At 32.6% G+C, this 20629-nt stretch overlaps 1 protein-coding gene across 10 annotated transcripts in view; it reads right to left on the minus strand.

The window, feature by feature from the left end:
* Nucleotides 1-9732: 9732 nt before the first annotated feature.
* Nucleotides 9733-20629, minus strand: part of LOC101891844 (cyclin-dependent kinase 14) — a 151945-nt gene continuing 141048 nt past the window's right edge. For all 10 annotated transcript variants that reach the window (XM_059119768.1, XM_011297203.3, XM_005190721.4 and 7 more), the window contains 5 exons: nt 16555-16729; nt 16212-16473; nt 15005-15217; nt 14749-14928; nt 9733-10591 (listed from right to left, as the gene is read on the minus strand). In XM_059119768.1, the coding sequence (XP_058975751.1) occupies nt 10527-10591; nt 14749-14928; nt 15005-15217; nt 16212-16473; nt 16555-16729 (895 nt within the window). In that variant the 3' untranslated portion in view covers nt 9733-10526. The remainder of the gene's footprint in view (nt 10592-14748; nt 14929-15004; nt 15218-16211; nt 16474-16554; nt 16730-20629) is intronic.

Genomic DNA, 20629 nt, shown 5'->3' on the forward strand with positions numbered 1-20629 from the left:
TTGTTGGTAGTCAAACTTAGTTAAAGTTGCCTTGGCTCACCCTAACCGCCGATTTGTATTGGTGGTGATCCTGCTTTGAAACCTCGACACATTGACATATCAGAATGTGGAAAATGTTGTGACAGACAGACGTTGACTGTTTTAAAGCTCGTTAGTGTTAGACTTTACTAACTGAATACATTAAACCCTTAATGTAAATGAGACTAAGTAAATTTTAGTCTGCCAATTATTCCCTCCCCCACTATAGAAGGTCCTGAGCCCACTTGCACAGCCAACGACCTGATGTTAATGACATGGATGCATACATACATACATATTTATGAGCAATTTATATATATTTTTACAAGTATGACACACTTTAATTGAATGCATTTGACAAACACGATTGCGAATTTATTATTGGCACTCTCAAACTTCAAAGCAAGATGTAAAACCATTACGATGAGGTGTTGCATTGATGTGAATGGCTTTTTTATTTTATTTATTTGGAATTGTTTACAATAAAGTATTCGAAAAGTATTAGATCAATTCTGTGTTATGTCAGTACCTACATATGTCTGTTACTCAAAACAGGCCAAACAGATGCCAGAGCCATAAAATGTTTGACGTTAACATTTTAATATGAACACGTCCTAATTTAAATGTTTTAACAACGTATATACAAATAGATGAAAAAGTAACTATATGCGGCACTGAGTTCGGCCGTATCGAACTTTTTTTATCCCCAACAGATGAAAATTAAGAAAAATTAAAAAAAATCACTAAATACCTTAAATCAGGGGTTGCCCTTTTATAGACGAAGTGACAAGGCCTATGCTAATTTCGATGTTCGGTTTCCACTTTTAAAGTTCAAATTTTAAATTATAGCGGATTTGGCTAAAAATGTCACCACGAATATAGGACTTCCAATAATTGGAAGTGTTATGTTAAAGCATTGTGGAAGTGGTACTCTACCCATTAAGTTTGGCAAATAAACTGTCATTGTGGCTAAACAAATTGAAGTCCTTGGAAACAAAAAATCGAATCGAATAGATAGAAATATTGAGATGGACCAAGTCTGAATGGAATCGGAAGTTAACTTAACATTTTATGATCTTCATGGATATTCAAAAATTTGACCCTTTGTGGGGGAGGTGCCAGAAGGAATGGAACAATATATTCCGTCTTCTCAGCACATTTTGTGTTGGCAAAAATGTTTGCATGTGTGAAATATGAAAAGAATAGGATGCTTATTTCGGATTTTATAATCGTTTTGGTTATTCAAAACATTGACTCTTTGTGGGGGAGCCCAGAAGGGGTGGACCGATATATTCCGTCTTCACAGCAGATCTTGTGTCAATAGAAATAATGGGATGTGTGAAATATGAAGAAAAGTGGATGCTTATTTTGTATTTATCGTTTTGGTTATTCAAAACATTGACCCTTTGTGGGGCAGGTGCCAGAAGGAATGGTCCGATCTCTATCATCTTTATATTAAATCTTGTGTTATTAGAAATATTGAGATGGGAGAAGTCCGAATAGGATCGGATGTTAATTTCGCGTTTTATAAGCTACATGGATATTAAACATTTTAAACATTTGTGCAGTAAAATATTTTCGTTGGAAATTTCGACCTTCTGTGGGGAGGTACTAGAAGGAGTGGACCGATTTTGCCCATCACCGAACTTGATCTAAGTTTGACAATAACATTACGATGTACCAAGTTTGGACCAAATCAGATACACCCTTCGAGAGTTATCGTGCGCACCAGCCAGACAGACGGACGGACATCACTAGATCGACTCCAAATGTCGTGAAACGGATTTGGTCCAATGAAACCTGGGGTCTAAAACCGCTATTTCGTGGAGGCACGTTTTGGCCATATCTCTAGCCATATGGCCGAGTTTTATTTGATAGTTTTAAAGTCCGAGTTCCCACCAATGGTTAAAACACCCATCGCCTTCAAAAATGTAAAGGAACGGTAGAAGTTAAACTAGTGTAACTTAATGAAAATTACTGTGTTACAAACCCTTGCAACTGATTAACTGTCTAATCCTCTACAAGTAGGGGGCGAACGCTGCAATTATTGGAAAAAGAATAATCTTGAAATTCAATGGAAACATTATTGACGTATTACACAGGCAATACACAGATTAAATCTTTCGGAAAATATTTAAATATTGAATGGCTAGCTGATATATACCTACACGGAACATATATAAATCATGAAAATGATGTTTGTGTTCAATTGTTTCTTTTTTTTTTTTTTGAGTGGAGAAACATCTGTGTTTCATTAAAGAAGATAAGGAGAATTCGCCCATTCGTTAATATTTTCAACTAAGCCACAGATGTGCCGTTCATTCAGCAATTGATTTAATCATTCATTTTGTTTACATAATTTAAATTATTATTTGTTTTTTTTTTCTCTTTGGCGGACATACATACGTTCATGTCTGTCTGTGAGTATGTTTACATAGCGAAATTGATGGGGTGTTAATTTACTTCAACACAATTCACCTTTGAAAAATGTATGGTTTGTGCGAAATACATTATTTTGGCCAAAGGAAATTTATGGTCATTGGCAATAAAGAACACTTTATTATTACGCCTGAACATCTTTGTGGAGCATACATGTGTGGTATAATTTAAACAAAAGGGAATAGTGGTTGAATATAAAAAATGTGTGTTTGAACGAACGAATTCTGGTCTAGTTGTGAATTTACAATTTGCCTTCTTTAAGTGTGCTAAATTAGATTCCGCCCAGCATGAAGTGGTATTGAAGGTTGAAGAAATGTCCATTTGGTATTTTTTCTAGGTCACTAATATGATTTCTTCAATAGTTTTATGATTGCAATATGATAATAGAATGATATATGTTATGACGTAGACATCTGATAAAAAAAAAACAAATACAATTATTGCACCTTGCAACCTCCAACACATTTTTTTGGGTACCCGTTTTCGTCAAAAAGGAGAGACAAATATTTGAAATATTTTTAAATTTAAAAGAAAGATGTAAACAAAGCCATTCTCTCATCTACAACTTTGAAGCTAGAAAGCGCCTGCTTCAGAATCATTTTTTTTATTTTAATTTATTTAACCCGTCCTATGTAGGATTGGCAGTATGAAATAATTGATGTTAAATATTTCAAATCTGATACACATCGCAAACAATGTTTTAAAATTAAAAACGATAATCGACAATTAATGATCATCATCTGTCTGACGGGCAGTCGTCATTTAAATCACAAAATAACAGCAAAACACACTTGTTTAGGTTTCGCGGTCATTTTCTGATTTTATCTCGTACTGTACACAATGTTGTTTGAAACTGTTAAAGTAGTCCAATGCGACTCAACAGACAAGGCAAAAAAGCTCAATGTTACTCCCAATACCCAAGAGTCGTAACGTAAAGCTTTTGTAAAAATAGTACAAAATTGTATTCTGATGATTTGTCCTCGCATGACTGTGATATTGACATTATTTTATTAACAATTAATGGACGGATTTAAAATCCGACTTTAAATTTGTGGATTTTTGATGTTTTGAGTTTTTATACCCTTCACCATAGTATGGAAAGTATATTAAGTTTGTCATTCCCTTTGCAACTTAGACCCCACAAAGTATATATATTCTTGATCAGCATAAAATTCTATGTCGATTTAACGATGTCTGTCCGTCTGTGGAAATCACACTAGGTTCCGAACGAATTGAAGTAAATTGATAAAATTTCACTCAAATGTATATTATGTCTGCAGAAGTTTTGGCATTGAAAATGGGCCATGTAGGTTCACGTTTTGGTATAACACCCATATAACGGTACTTCCCAATATTCGGTATTTTGACGATTTTAGCGACATTATTCAACGGAATTGTTTCGAATTTGGTATTTAAAGTTCGTAATGGATACTACAACCATTCGTAATGGATACTAAGACAGAAAATTGTATGTGCAGGCCCACGTCTTCATATAGCCCCCATATAACGGTACCTCCCGATATTCGGTATTTTGATGACTTTAGCTACATTATTCACCGATTTTTTTCTAAGTTTCGCATTTGAATATTGTAATGGCTTATGATCAAAGTTACCTATGCAGGTCCATGTCGTCGTATGGACCTTAATATAAAAGCTACATTCGGTATTTCTAAGATTTTAACAGAATTTTTAACGGACTTTATTGTTTTTGAGAATTGCCAAATTCGCTCCAAATGGTGATACCCTCCACCACCCCGAACTTACAGCTTTTTAACTTGTTTTTTTTTTTTGCCTATGATTTCGATTTGACCAATAATCAAAAACCTTTGCCTTTATCCCTTATTAAAAATAAAACAAGCTCTCTGTTTTTCTTTCATAATTTGTTTTTGTTTTTTTTTTCTTTAACCTTAAGGTTAGTACGTCATTGGTATTTTATTTAAAGAAATGGTTGGTAATTCCTTAATAATACATTATTGGATGTACACGATGACCTTGTGTTCTGTATTATCTCTATGTTGCTATTTTGTTTGGCTGAGTTCAATAACACCTGTGTATCAGTTTGCTTTCCATTCACATTCGTTTGGATCAAATGCACAAGTATTGGTGATTGAAATTTTGAGTTTCAAATGTTTGTGATCGAATCGTTAATTGTATCAATGAAAATTCCCTACATTTGAAATTTATTTCATTTTGAAAAAAATCCAAAAAAAATATCACCAAATACTTGGCTCGCTTTGAAATCAAATCTTTCGTCATTTCCTCGTCATTTCCATTTGATCAACTAACTCCAAATTTGTTGGCTATTTCTAAATTATTAATCTTTGGAAATTAATGTACATAGGTATTGAACAGAATTAAGTTAAAAGTTGATACTGTTTTATTTTTATTTATTTTCCGGTTGTTGTTGTTTTTTCTTTTTGTTTGTTCTTGTATATTAATTCTAAGGATATCGTTTTGATAATTTATTATTTAAAGAGACAACAAATACTTAGTTATTTATACTAAATTACTTAGGTCTTATTGAAATTATATACAAATTATGTTATATAGAGATAAATAGAGAACATGGAAATCTCTTAACTAAGTATTCCTATGTTAGGTTTTGTTCGAGGGGTCAGGGTTTATAATTTTGCTATACAAAATATATGAATTAATTATAATTACTTTCTTAAAAACGTTTTCTTACTTGGCAAAACTTTCTAAACAAATTTGTTTTTTTTTATTTGTTTTTGTTCTTTAATATTCATTTGTTTAAAACAAAGGTACAGTAAACTTCATAATTATTATAAACTTTATCATGTGTGTATGTATATTTTTATTATTAATGTTTAATTTCCTCTCATGTTTAGTTAGTTTAGTTTATCGCATACAAAATATCATTTATCGACTGTTGCCAAATTTAGAAGTGTTCTAGTATTTAATGAGGAGAGGGTCTCACGTTTCACGAGATAGCTATTACATTTGGAGTTTAGCAGTAAGTCATTAATGGAATTCGGAATTATTAATATTAGGGGTTTTAAATAGTAAATGTTTCAGTTATATCATAACTATATAGATGGGACAAATTGCACACCGACCTTTAATGTTTCGATCAGGCAATAGACAGACATGGCAAAAATGTATTAGATACATTACAGAAATATGTTATTACGAAATTGTCAAGAAAATGACGAAAACCCACAAAGAAAGCACCAGAAATAATATAAATGATCCCAAAAATCTATTTCAGATTATTTTCGTGCACATTTAGTCAATGAAAATCAGCGAAATCCCTATAAAAAGTCAGGTCTGTTAGATTACAACATAAGGTGTATGAAATATTTTTTACTTCCAACGCCATCTGTTGAATCAAATCAACAATGAAATGTCCTACCTTTAAGTATATCAAATGCACAAAGCACAATTCAGGCTTCGTCATAAGCAGTGTTATTGCAACTTTTGGAGTAACAAATACGTTACTTATACATGCTAGAAACATTAAAATACATGTGTCGAATAAATCTGTATTGGGATTCGAGTCATCGAGTCAAAAATCGGTAAATTTAAAAACCATAATTTTGATATAAAAAATAAGTTAAAGTTGACAACATCGGTAGGTCTTAACGACTACTTTGATTTTTTTTCGCTAATTTACCGAAAATTTTCTTTAAACAGCGAAAGAATATGCATTTTAATTTTAGCGGTAACTAAAAATATGATTTAGAGAATTCCACTACTGGACAATTATCTTTGAATATTCTATTTTTAAACATTGATTGGAGATTATGTTTAAAATTGTTATCAATTCGATCTGTCTCTCCAAATTTCCACCTAAAATAGCTTCTAATAACAGGCTGTGCTTGTATTCGGCAACAATGAAGTTTCAATTATAGTTTACAATTTGTAGAGAATTTCATTCGTTGTTATTAAAGTTGTCCATCTGACCACTTTCAGATGATTAGTCGAAACAATAGTTAATACAATGACATACTTGATAGTGGTGTAATCATGCCTGGATGTGAATTCGCCATTCGTTGAATGATAACATCCCCGTCCCCTTGATTAAAAACCCACACAAACACACACACATAATTGAATGCTATTGCAACAGTCGATATACATATATTATTACTATTACAAAAAGAAAAAAGCTCGTATAAAAACTCAAAATGGATAAATGTATGTAAATGAATTTAACAATGGACAAGCTTAGCTTTACTCAAAAATAAAACACTTTCGAATTTCTGGAAAACCAACTCAAAATGAAAACTAAATTGCTTAAATACTATGGACGTAACTCCGGGATGGGAAAGTGCAAAAAGTGCGTTACTGTTTCGTTTCGATTCATTTGTTTGTTTTGGTTTTATTTTTTCTTTTGGTTTTTCATTCATTCTTTTGTCATCGGCTGCTTGCAAGAGTGCATTAAAATGTTAATACAATTAAAACAAGGTCCAATAAAGCGCAGCTTTTGATTGCCAATTGAAACAAAAGTCTTATCGTTAATTCTCTGTCGTATTCAATGCAAGTGAAAAAAGAAAATGCCAAATCTGTTTTAATTTTCTTCAGAACAATAGATAGATAGATAGTCAAGTGCTCTACGCAATGAGTGTTTTTTTTTTTCTTTTTCTGTTTGAATTTGTTCAATTAATTTGTTTTTTAATATTTTCTTGTTTGTTTAAATCACAGCATAATTTATTTGTTTAAATACCTCGTTCACCTACGTCATTTGCTGTTCATAGTTTGCGTTGTTTCCATTCTCGTACAACCATAATTCCCTCGATTTGAGAAACCCCTATCTTCGTAGTACCCATGAAATTATCATAGACTTCCCTCAGTGAATTAAACAAAATATAAATAATATTCAAGTGTATTTCGGAAACAAATTTAAACTGTCGATAGAGCGATTCACTGGAAATTTTGCAATGAAATATGCGGAATGGAGTGTACATCAATTTTTCAGAGAAATATAAATTCCATATTGTGCACATAGCGAAGAAATGTAGTTCAGCATGTTGATGCGTGAGACATTTCACAATTAACAGTTTCCATGACAGTGAATACGCCTATGATGAAATCATGTCTAGAAGTGTAAAACCAAATGTATACATTTTTGAAACATTTCTAAGGTTGTTATCTATTTTTGTAATTTTCGTAATTGTTCTGCATTATTATAATATATTAAATTCTAATTGATCTACTATTTGTCTTATGTTCATTTCAATGATTAATTTCGCTACTTATGTCCCAAAACTGAAAATGTAAAAGTTTTAAGTTTTTTTTATTAAGAATCATATCTCCTCTTTTGCTTTTGACTTGAATATAATAATGCCTGCATGCTTGCGTTTTATCATTCCCTACAAACTGTCACCACCGATTCCATGTACGCTTAAATGAATAGTGCCCGGCGGCCACGACGGCAACTTCATGCCCAGCAAGACATACATGTATAAGAAGTAAACATTTGTAGCAGGTTCAGTATTGATTCTATTCAGTGAGAACTTTTCTTAGGATTAGCTTAAATGTATTTCAATTTTTCTGCTTTGATTTGTTAGTTAAAATTTTTGTTTACTTCTCTTTACAAAGTGTGGTTTTGATTTAGTTTTTTTTTCTTTATGTATTTCGCAATTAATGGGGATGTGCGGAAGCGTAACATCCTTTTTACTTCCTTTTAGACTTATTTTTAATTTACGTATGTATGTATTTGTGTAAAAAGATATTTGTTGTGATTTATTTCTATTTAAGATTATTCTATTGCTATTTTTGGTGGTGGTGGTTATTTCCGGCCCTGTTGTCGTGTTTTTTGCACAATTTTAATTACCTGCCGTCCCTGTCGATTTAAACGAGTCTATATTAAATTTTAATGTAATATGTCTAAAATAATTTCAGTGCACAAAAAAAAGAAATTTTAAGAGTAGATATTCCTTCTATTAAAAAATATTTTTTTAATTAATCCCATCTAGGTGTACTTCGCGATGTAAGAAAACTGACATGGTTGAAATATTGAAAATTTTGCAAAAGTAAATGCATTGAGAAAGCTTTCAAGCAGAATATCACAAAAATTAGATCCTTTCCATTGAAAGAGTTCTGCAAAATGTTCATTTCTATTTCTAAAACAAATTTAATACGATTAAATCTATTCTATGTTTGAAATAAAAGGCATAAACACAATTATAATCTGCTATTAATGTATTCCACAGGAATTACAAATGCAAATTTAATTACCATAGAATCTACCTTCCAATAAAAACAATTATGTTTGAATAAATACATAAAAACTAACATCTAATAAACGCAAATTACACAAACGCATTCAATTAAGTAACATAAATACACACATATATTTTGCTGGAAATATGCCAACTGGCTGGGGAGACACTGTTTAAATTAAAAAAAAAAAAATAAAAATAAAGAATAAAAAGTTCAAAGTTTACAAAAAATCCCAAAAATAATTTTTTTCATTAGAAATATATATTTCCCAATGAAATAAAGATGTAGCAACAAAATAAAAATGATTGAATTTTAACAAAATAAATAGCAATTTTAAGCTTTTTCGGACGTTTCTCAAAACTCAGCTATAGTGAATAGCAGTTGTGTCTAAATAAAACAATCAATTAAAACAAATTTTAATATATTTGATAATTATTTATTAACTTTGCTATTATACAAAAATTATACAATTAATTTTAATATATAATAAAATAAAACAAGAGCTAAAATATTGGCAAATATTGAAATTCATTTCCAAAAAAAAAAAAAAAATAGAAATGCAAAGGAAAATAAACAATAAAATAAAAAGTGTAAAAAAAAAACTGAAAATAATACGATTGGAAGAAACGAGAAAAACATAAAAACACAGACGCACTAACATTTCTATTTTCATATAAAAAATCTTACAAAAGACATACAGCCAATCTACATACAGATATATACAGAAAACATTTTGGGAGAGGCGATCAAAGCGAAGAACTGGAATTGAATAACGGTGATTTATTTAGATAAACAAATGCCTGTGGTTTCTGAATGTTTAAAATAAATTTTAAATTTTACTCCCAATCGTTGTGTTTTGTGTGGCCTTACTAAGGTTGCCTTCAAGTTCCTGTTTAATTATGTTTAGATTCTGCTTCCGCTTCTAATTTTTCCTTCAAATACAGTGGTCCAAAAAAGTGAGTGTTTTCTTTTAGATTTTAGACTTTAGTGCTTAAAAATATCATTAATTGTTTCATAACCTTTTTTTTGTTTTGTGTTAAAAATGGTGTTATCTTCTCGGTTTGTTTTGTGTTTTGAGGTTTTTGTTTGTTTTGTTTTTTTTTTTAGATTACTTTTGATGCTGTTGTTGTTTTGTGATTTTTTAATTGGTGCTTACGCTCATCAAGGACCTGAGGACCTGGAGGCACGTGTTTAAAATTTCTTTATTTTAAAAGTTGTTCGAGTTGTTTTTGTTTTCTTTTTTCTTGTGTTTTTAGATATTCATTCGAATTTTGGCGTTTTATTTATTTCTGCTACGGTTTTAATTATTTTATAAATTTTTAGTTAAACTAGTTTTTAATTTGTATATAATTGTTTAAATTTTAGTTACTTAAAACTATGTTTATCATTTCAAAACGCGTTTTCCCTTCGTTTTGTTGTTTAATTAGTTTTTCTTAAGTTTGTTTTACGTTACGTTCTTTGTCTGTCTGTTTTATTTTTTGTGTTATAATTTCTATTTTTTTTTTGTTATTGTTGAAAAGTATCGGAAACATTGATCACATTGAAAATGAAAGATAAAAAATAATGAACATTACTGTATAATTATGTATACATATAGAAGATGGGAGAGAGGGAGAGAGGTGGAAGGAAGGAATAATATAAAAAATAATAACTATTAATTAATTATTTTATAAAAAGAAACTCTAAAGTACTTTAAGTTTTTTCCTTTAACTTTACTTTTAGATGTTATTTTTATGGCTGTTGTTGTTAATGTTGGAGTTGTTCTTGTTGCTGCTGTTGTTGTTGTTATAATCACCATTATTATTATTATGTATGCGATGAAATTGGGTTTACTGCTAACAGTAGAAACGTACACCATCCACTGAAAGGACTTGCTTTAATTTTCATTTACTCTGCCGATTAGGTTCCGGATACAAATGCACACCTTCAACGGTGAATATGGAGGTTTCTGGAAAAAATTAAAAGAAGAAATTAATAAAATTAAATATATATTTGAAAAAAGGTTTCACAAAAAATTATAGAGCTGTCGATATGAGACCGTTATTAATCTTAGTAAAACCTAAGCCATTTTGGGAGAAGAAGCTAGTCTTCAAATGCAGAGCAATTTAGAGAGAAACCATAGCCTCCGCTCCGAACGATCTTATGTCATTTTATCTACATGACTTTTAGAAATGCAGCGAATTGTTGCCCTTCTTAAAATATTTGATGGTAAACATTCGCAAATTATAAAGTAAATTGAAATAAATTTCCTATTTAATATTATAAATTTATTTTAACTGCAATAACTTTTGTTTATGGATTGAAGTCTGTTTATGGATTGAAATCTGTTTTCGGAGAATGCATTTGCATTCCCGATTTGCATTCGCCATCACACACTGGAATTATATCTCTTCAATACAATAGGTGTTTACATACTAAATTATTATCATTTCATTTACCACAAAAATAATAAATTTAAATTAATTTCCAATTAAAAATGTTTACTAATAAAACAAAACATGTCGCTGTTTGTTCGCATATTTAATTAAACATAAACAAATGACCAGCCTTCCACCATCTGAGGCAATTAGGAAAGTTATTTTTTTAAGTTGGTGCACATTCTCGCTATAATGGCATGGATTATTGCCAGAAACCGCCATTAATTCTACCCCAAATATGCGATAGCTTTAATATGCAATAATTTCCTGAACTTAAAACAAATCAACACCAATAAAGTGTTCGTCCCATCAGCCATCATAGTAGCCGCTGTACATCAACTAAATAAAACCACAAATCAATTAAATTGCCATGGAGTGTTTGAAGAAGACGAAACCGCAGAAATTCCAAGGGAAGATTGATACATTTCACAATCACCAAAGAGGCAAGGCAAAATATATAAAACATTGCATTCCGAATTGCATTCGTTATAAATGTCTAAAAAAAAATTATTTATTCACATGTTATCATTGCATAACATTGTGTTTAATGAAGTCCTCTAGCATTTGACGATTTCATGACTCGTGATGTAAGGCTCAATGAAATTAGCAGGCCTTAAGGGTTCCAATTTTTTTATAGGATAAGTAAAATTCGGCAAAAGTCAGTAAACTAATCCGCGAGACCACAGTTACTTTATGCTACATCTCTGTGTATTTCTTTAAAACGGAGATCTAAATTTGTCAAACAAATCAAATTTCTATACATTAAAGTAGAACAGGGTTCTGTATCCGAATTACCATTGTACAACAGATAATTTCCTTCAATTATTAATTGCTCTCGAACACAATGTTAAACTCATTGCAGCAAATTTAGATTGCAGATTGGCAGAGCAAACCAAATGTATAATGAGTTGAACGTTTACATTTGGAGTAAGTAGAAATTTCCATTTGAACAATTTTAATTGAAACTCAATTAGATGGTTGATTGTTCAAATTCCCCAGGGCGAAGAGGGCAGCAAAAAGTCAACCAACCTGTGTTAGAGGAAACCTCCCTCATTCTGTTACAACAGTAATGTTGCAATTTTAAACAATGTTGGTCGTACTTTGAAATCTGTTGAAAATGCCTTCCTCGTTTGACAGGACGTATGTCTGACGCTCCACATCTGACGTAGCTTGTTAAATTAAATTCCTGTGTTGTTCCTGGCGATTGCGTACAAATTGGGTTGAAGTAACTGATACGGTACCCCTTCTTCTAGATTGCATGTAAATATTATTCATTGTCCATTTGCCAAAGTTAATTTATGTTTCGATGTTGGCATTGAGTGACTGACCATTGCTGTTACTATTTGAGGTAAATATGTCTGTGTACCCACTCCCATTAGTTTCGATGTCAATTGGAGTCAAAATACAATAACACATTTTATGAGCCTGTGTGTGCATGACGTTTATCGAATAGCATATCAAATATTACGATATTTACGCTAGTTTGCTATTGTAATTCAATTAAAAATATTTACTCTTTCGAGATACTCTTAGTAATCCCAAAATTATGAATATGTGATTGGTTTGAATGAACCGTGATTTTAAAATCTAAAATTTGATTGAGTCTATGCCCTTGAAATATTACGACACGATGTTTAACTCGATAAATTCTAATTTAAAACAAGTGGAATTATGTGGAATTCATTTTTGAGTCTTCCTAAACATTTGTTAAATTTACAATGATATAGCGGCATAACCGAGCATTGAATGCTGGCTAGAAACAATATCATTTCCAAACATACCTACCATTATATCATAGCAACTCTACTAAGCTTAATTGAAAATTGGAGTAAGACCATGACTAACAGCAAAAAATGTATGCAATATTTTGCCAACTTTATAATGGGCGAATATCATTGGATGACATATGTGTGGCATGCAAACTAAGTACGTAAGTACCAGAACTATTTTGTGGCATGACTGACTAAGCTTTATAAGCTGCTTGCGTGTACATTATTTGTATGTGGGTAATAATATCATTACAGCATTTTATCCGAACGCAATAAGCGTGAGATATAATTCCACCGGAACATGTTGAGCAGAAAAGGACAAATTTTCAAATTAAAATATGAACTATAAACGGAAAGCTTTGTAGCAAAATTGGTGTATCAGCTCAGTCTTTGCATTGAATTATATAATGTAATGATAATAATATAAACAGACATAAACATTTAATAAAGAGTGTGTGTTGCAGTTAATGGAAGATTTTTAAATTTTGTGGTCAATTTTGTGAACCAGATCAGAATGTATGTGTGAAAGAATAAAGAGGTAAAGGTGAACATAACTGGACACATTTTTTAATTTTTAAAAAATGTTATCAAGGATACAATAGGAAAATTTAACCTAATACATGATGTTGAAGCAACAAACTTGCAATTCGATCAGCTACAACTTCAAATAGTATCGCGTATAAAATTATGAGCGATTCATTTAAATTCAATTGTAAACAAATAATCTTAAAAAAATACTAATTTCCACAAAAGTAATTAATGATGTTAATTATACATCTAGCAGGCTACTATGTTAAGGATAGGCTAATATTAAACACATGCTTTGTGTCCTAAAATTGTATGTTGAACCATTTTCCGAATTGACAGAGGAAGCCTCTTATACTAAAACACGCACAACTTACGAATTTTATTGTCGCATGGGCGTTTTTAACAATTAAATGACTCATGTTTAAAAGTTTTTTCTTCACATCTCCATGCAAAGAGTAAAAAACGACAAAAGCTTTAATTAAAACAATTGTTGTCACTCTTTCGCATGAAATTTACATAAACTTTCTTCCAAAACACGAGAGATTTGCGACGAATTGCCAACAACAAAAGTTTTCCTAGTAAACATTCTATTTATAATATTGCTTGAATTTTAATTTGAACAAATGCTTTCCAACATCTTCGCTATAAAGAACAAACTCAGCATTAAGACTGGCTGCCTGTCAGTTGGACTGTTGCGTTAACAAAAACAATAGAACATCTTTTAAACAAATTCTGAACTTTTTCAACCGTTCACCATTGAATGGAGTGTATATTAGGTTCATCATTGTTCACAAAAGACAATGTGCGGAAAGTATAGAAGAGCAACACAAAAATACTCATTCAATCTGATTTCTTTTGTTGTTTTCTGTTCCGAGACAAGCTTAATAATCTGCATCATTATAAGATGTGTTTTGCCGTTGTTTAGGTGGCTTAACAGACTGTTTGCCATAAGTCTTAGCAACGAGTTATATTCAAAAGTATTAACTATGTTGGAGCCGTAGCGAGTCTGTGTGACTTTTTCCGCCTAAACAAACCTTCTTCAAAGTAAAATTTTTGATTTTTAATCCATTAAAATAAGATTATTTTTCGATTTAAAGTATGTAAGACGATTCAGCATGAACAGTTGCAGCGCGATATATTACTGTAGAAATTTTAAAAAAACCCCGGTTACAAAGGTTCTCCATATAACGTGTTATTCCGATGGTTTCAATAGCATATATATCTAAATAGGGCCCTTGACACTAACATTGAATAGAGAAGTGACTTTGACAATCTCGGGCTACTTGGCAAACAGATTTCGTGTACCGTCAAATTACACATTTCCAATATTATTTTGGTCTCTGTTGCTGCATAAATGGATACTAAAATCAAACAATTAATTTCTCACTTACCATCTGGCAATTCATATAGTTTTTTTGGTAATTGCGCAAAATATGGATGATGTAACGCCTCCTCGGCACCTATCCTCTCGTCCGGATTCAATTGGAGGAAAGCATTCGCTATCGCTTCACCTTCCACGATATCGTATAGTCTAGGAAAATTGTGACCTAATTTGCGAGGACGATAAAAACCTAGAAGACAAAGAAAAGTAATGAGATAATGTTTACATTAGCCAATTCGAACTTTGGGACAGAGTCGGGAGTATACCTAATTTATGCGGTTTATAGCATGGGAAATGTGTACAGCCCGGCCATGTCTCCTCCGTTGGTGTGCCCAGAAGTTTGAAAATTTTATCCAATTGATCGTATGTATCACGTATACCGGGGAATGTTGGCATACCAGTTACCATCTCGACAAATATACATCCGACACCCCACATATCCAGTGACGTCGAATACTCCGTACTACCGAGTAGAACATCTGAAAATGAAATAATAAAATGTATATCAATAATTTTACCCATCTATTTTACTGTGAATCATGAATGCATTAATTTCCTCATATTTTAATTCAAAATGTGATTACCACGTCACATGGTTTATAAATCATTTGTTTATTTCTAATGCAATAAATCGTTTTAAAGCCATTCTACGAAATAAAATGCTAATGAAAGAGGGAAACTTCCATTAATTCAATTAGATTTGTTCCTTTCTTCGTTGCCTTTCATTTTACGCGCATCCTTGCCAAGTTTGTTTGACGAATGAAATACAAATTTCGCGTCAAAAAAGAGATTAAAATAAAACAAAAAGTTTTTTTTTTTGCGGAGAAGGGGGTTTCCTCTCAACGAGGAACAACGAGGATGTCTGCCGTTGATTCGCTGTTAAATGTTCGTTTTAACTCTTCTTTTTTAGTAGCTTCATTAAATTCCTGATTCATTTTCTTTCTTCTCTTCGGGCAAGCACGAAAGTTTTCTTTTCTTTTTTACATTTACACATGTTCTGACATCCCAAAACCATTTCAGAATATTTAATTCTCAACAAACAGAGAGGAGTTTTTCCGTGTTTATTTCTGGGCTAATTGAAAAAGGAACAGTGTTTAATACTTTAATTTACTTTCTTGAGTTTTTCTTGAATGCTCATCGACTTGCCGTTAACTGGCCCCTCTCTCATCGTCCCCTTGCTGAGGGTACTTTTATACTTCACACTTTGTTTGTGTTTCCAATCTTTGTGGTTGGTTTTAGACTTCCGGTAGTACAACCGGATGTCGTGTCTGACTTTTGTTGGTTGTGATGGTTGGGTTTGTTTACGTAACATTTACATAAACTCTTCCAAGACTTCTAAGTAATCTACTATCGCGATTTTATTCAAGCATGCAATTTTTAATAGAAAAAAACTGCAAATGAGCAAAAACTCAAATGTGGGAGTCGACCGACAATTCTATGAAATGCACAACTAAGAGGAACAAGGATACTTACCGGGTGGACGGTACCATAACGTTACGACTTCATGTGAATATGTATGGCTGGGCACACTCTTTGCTCGCGCCAAACCAAAATCGGCCAATTTCAATTCACCACAATCGCTAATCAACAGATTCTGAGGTTTGACATCACGGTGCAAAACACGGCGTTTATGGCAGTAGGAGAGGCCACGCAACAGCTGAAACAAAAACAATCGAACGTTGCGGTGATCCAGGCCGCCGGGATGTTTTTCCATATATTGAGATAAATCGGTATTCTGTGGTGAAATAGAAAACCAAATATTAAATGTCGAACGGACGAAAAAAAAACAAAACGATTTGAGGCCATGACTACTTACCACATATTCGAATACAAATGTTAGGGTTTCCCTCGTATGTACAATATCATGCAACGTTACGATATTTGAGTGCTTCAGTTCTTTGAGTAGGGATGCTTCGCGTATCGCTGTAAAGGGAGCTCCTTCCTCCTCCTGCAGTCTGATTTCTTTGAGAGCAACACGTTGATAAGTTAGTCTGGAAACAAATGGATGAAAATAATTAATAAATTGCAATAAATAATATTTATTTTCCATAATAAATATAAATAATATTTTGTTGTTGCAAAATGGTCAGGCTTAATCCTCTTATTGTTGTTTTTATAAAAACAACGTTTGTTTAGTAGTGGAGAACGATGGCAATGTTTACCAGGGGGTAAGGCAGGGAATACCTAGGTTTCAGAAAGAGCCACCAATCCTCATCCGTTCCCTTGTTTTTGTCTGGGATATTCTCCCCAGAAGTTTATAAAAACAACAATAAAGGGATTAAGCCTGACCATTTTGCAACAACAAAATACTATGGTATCCCGAACAAAAAAGCCAACACTGTTCTATAAATAATATTTAGGATATGTTTGTTGTTGTTTTAATTATACTAATTAAATAAAGAACACTAATTGTTAATTACCTTTATATAGGGATATCGACCGATTTTAAATATTTACAAGGCAATTTTCTATACGAATGTGGACATGTAATTAGATTATAAGGGTTCCTAATAGTTTAAAGACGTTCTCGCAAAATTGTAACCAATGCCACATTGTTTTGGCCTAACATCTAGCGTCATGTAAAAGCTAATTTTGAAACTTATTTCTATTTTGGTCCTGTGCCACAAACTTCCATCTTAAAGTACATCCTATTAAAGCAATTACGTTTTCGGGAAAATAAATTAAAGTAAAAGTAGTTAAGAAACACACTTTATTCGTTGGGGGCTTAACCTCCGTCGAATGCCGCACTTTGTTAAGACTCGCAAACTCATAAAATGGCTTAACAAATGACATTCCAACGACCATAAATGGTGACAGAAATTCCTACAATGACACTGGGACGGCACAGATGAATTCCTGATGCCTTATTCGAGAAGAGCACCGCAAACTCAATAAAATTAGGATAATAAGGACACGTCAGACGGAGAAGTTCGCCGAAGAAGTCCCCCCCAACACACACACACACATGCACACGCACACGAAAATCAACAACAAGTGCCAAATTAGGTTAAATTTTATGACACCTTAAGTTACATTCTGGCAGTGGTATGTGGCATGGATAGTTTCTGTTTGCCTTTGAATGTTAAGGACAAGTAAATAGGACCACCAAACAACTGGGAAACTCAACTATTTTCTCTTGTGAATGGAAATGTTTTCAAGATGTTTGACACACATACATATTTTACGAAACAAGCATGGCACGCATAAAAAGTTTCCTTAACATATGTGATGGCTGCAGAATTTTATTACCATTCTGACTAGCAACTACTTCGATGTGGAATAGCAGTTGTAACTAAGTCTGAGAAGTTACGGCAAGTGCTCCAGAGTTTAGTGGCACAACACGCCATCCCGAGCATAAATGGTTATTGGTGTTTGTGGGTGGCGTGCAAGGAGACCGAAGACGTTCTGGATGTAGGATCGCATCCTAAACTTGTTGAAAAATGGTAAATTAACAAAGTTTGTGACTTTCTCATCTTCGTTTCGTTGCTTCCATTTTCATCTCAATTTCTGAATTTATTGTAAATATGCAAAGAAAAAGTTTATTAAGAGTTGTAGTCAAAATATGATTTTGTTATTTCCTTTCTTTTGGTTCTGTTTCGTACATTTCGGCTGATAGAGCGTTGCGAAATATGGGAATGGTACTCAAGAATGAGAACCAAAAAAGCAGTAGTGGTATATGGGAAAAGTTTTATTAAAATAGCTTCAGTAAATAGAGTTTGTGTGTTTGTGGCAATTGGAGTTATTATAACTTACTCGCATATGTTGGAGCTTTAGATGTGATATTAATGCCAAGTTGGTTAGTTTGCAATTAATTTTTGGCCAATTTAAATGTTTGGAGTTCTTTCTGAAGCCCAGTGACCCATAAACAAATCTAATTGAGTGGATAATTAATTTGTTTTATTAAAAAAGGACATTTAAAAGGAATTCTTTGACAATTTGCAAAGCATTTGAAGCAGTGGATCGTGTTTAATTTGATTAAAAATTGAAGCTGTGTAGGAAGATATATTAGCATCTTATTGAATTTATATTGATTATTTGGAAGAGTTGCAAATTTAAGAATACTATAAAAATTGCTTAAGAGTATTTAAATTATAACACAATGGCAGTGGGACATGGTCCGGGAATGTGATTTTAAGTTATTAAGCTCTTTAAATAAACACGGATCATTGTAAATATACATCTATTTCTAGTATGCCTCCAAGTTTAAAGACTTTGGGAATTTATAGTTATTTCACGTTTTTTTGATGCAGGATATACCCTATTTTGATGTGATGCTTAGTACTCAAGACTCAAATTAACGCTAGAAGTTACTCTGCCAAATAGGGTGTAAATAGTTGTATAGATGTTTTATATGATGATATTATAGCTCCCACAAATAACTCCTATTGATTTGATGTAAATAATCCACCACCTGGGATAAATGTTGGATCATGCAATCACATTTCGACTCTGTAGCAATGATACTTGGTACGAGAGATCACAGGCAACATAGACGGCTGTCAGTTGGTGTAAATCATATACATTTCATAAAAATCTCCAATATAAATGTATTTTTGTATTGGGAAACCCAGCTAAGTACGTCTAGTGGTGTACGATGTCATATAGTTCCGTCCCGCCCGCCGTTGCCCTTTATTTACCATTTTTTCTAAACCAAAAAATAAAAGATTACATACAACCCCCCTCCTAAAATATTATTGAAATGATGGATGGGAACTGCTCGAACAAAAACCTCATCTTTTGAACAGATTGTCAAAGGATGATGATTGAAATAAATGTAATGATGTGCATCTCCAAAGAGCTCTCTAGAGATTCCTTGGCGTAATTTCGCCTACAAACCTTAAAAAAAAAAACTTAATTTCACTTTTGGGTTGAAAGGTTTTTGGTTTAATTTCTCTATGCCACATGTACAAGGCTTTCCCATTGTTTCGGTTTTTTTTCAACAGGCAATAGGATAATCAGACATCACTGACATCTACACCTCGTGCTCATTACCATTACCAGAATACATAACACATTTTGCTGTTGCCGTAATGCTCAATGTCAGTGCTCTAGTTTCACCATGCTATTCCACTGAGGCGGCTTTCCCTGCATGTGCACTGCTTCTTTATCATATTGGCCTCGGAGATGTAGTGGCTGTCACTTGATAGCAGTGACTGTAAACTGGAGCATTTTGTTTGAGATTCTTGCCATTTGCCCCTGCCAGTTGCCGTTTTGTGGTGGCATTCATGACAATACTGTCACATACTCGTATATATACATGTGTACGTGCATGTCGCACTTCTAAGCGAAAGCAGCTCATTTCACAGTTTCGTGTGTGCAGTTCTTTTTCCGTTTTATCACTGGCATTAGCTGGCATCATCATTGTTTATCTTCATCTTTTCTCTAAATGTTATCAATGATGGTCTTGAGCTGTTCTCTCAACGCTAATGTTTCGTCACGACTGTGTCATGTCATGTGTATGTGCGTGTGTGTGTGCATGCATACATATGTATGTGTGCGTGTATTCAATCCTTGAAACAACAAAACAATATGTACAGGAAAGTAAGTGTAATTTTACTTTCCCTAACTCTTATGTAATTTAGCTCTTGTGAGAGTAATTACGTGATCCTTTCACGTCATATCATATATCTTATTGCAATTATGCTTTCACTTTTTGTTTGTTTGGATTTTACTGTTAATCCTTGGAACTGGAGCGTGATATCCCTTGCATGGAATAGGATTTAAAGGAGTATAAATAGACAACATTGTATGACAGGAATCAGTCATTCGAAACTACAACAATCAACTTTCAAAACTCATTGTATCGAAAGAACTGCAAAACATACATTTCAATCGTCACATAAGTATCTTTAAAAATCAAAGCTATTTGAATAATTTCAGAATATGATAAT

The sequence above is a fragment of the Musca domestica genome, unplaced genomic scaffold, assembly GCF_030504385.1.
Source record: "Musca domestica strain aabys unplaced genomic scaffold, Musca_domestica.polishedcontigs.V.1.1 15, whole genome shotgun sequence".
NCBI lineage: Eukaryota > Metazoa > Arthropoda > Insecta > Diptera > Muscidae > Musca > Musca domestica.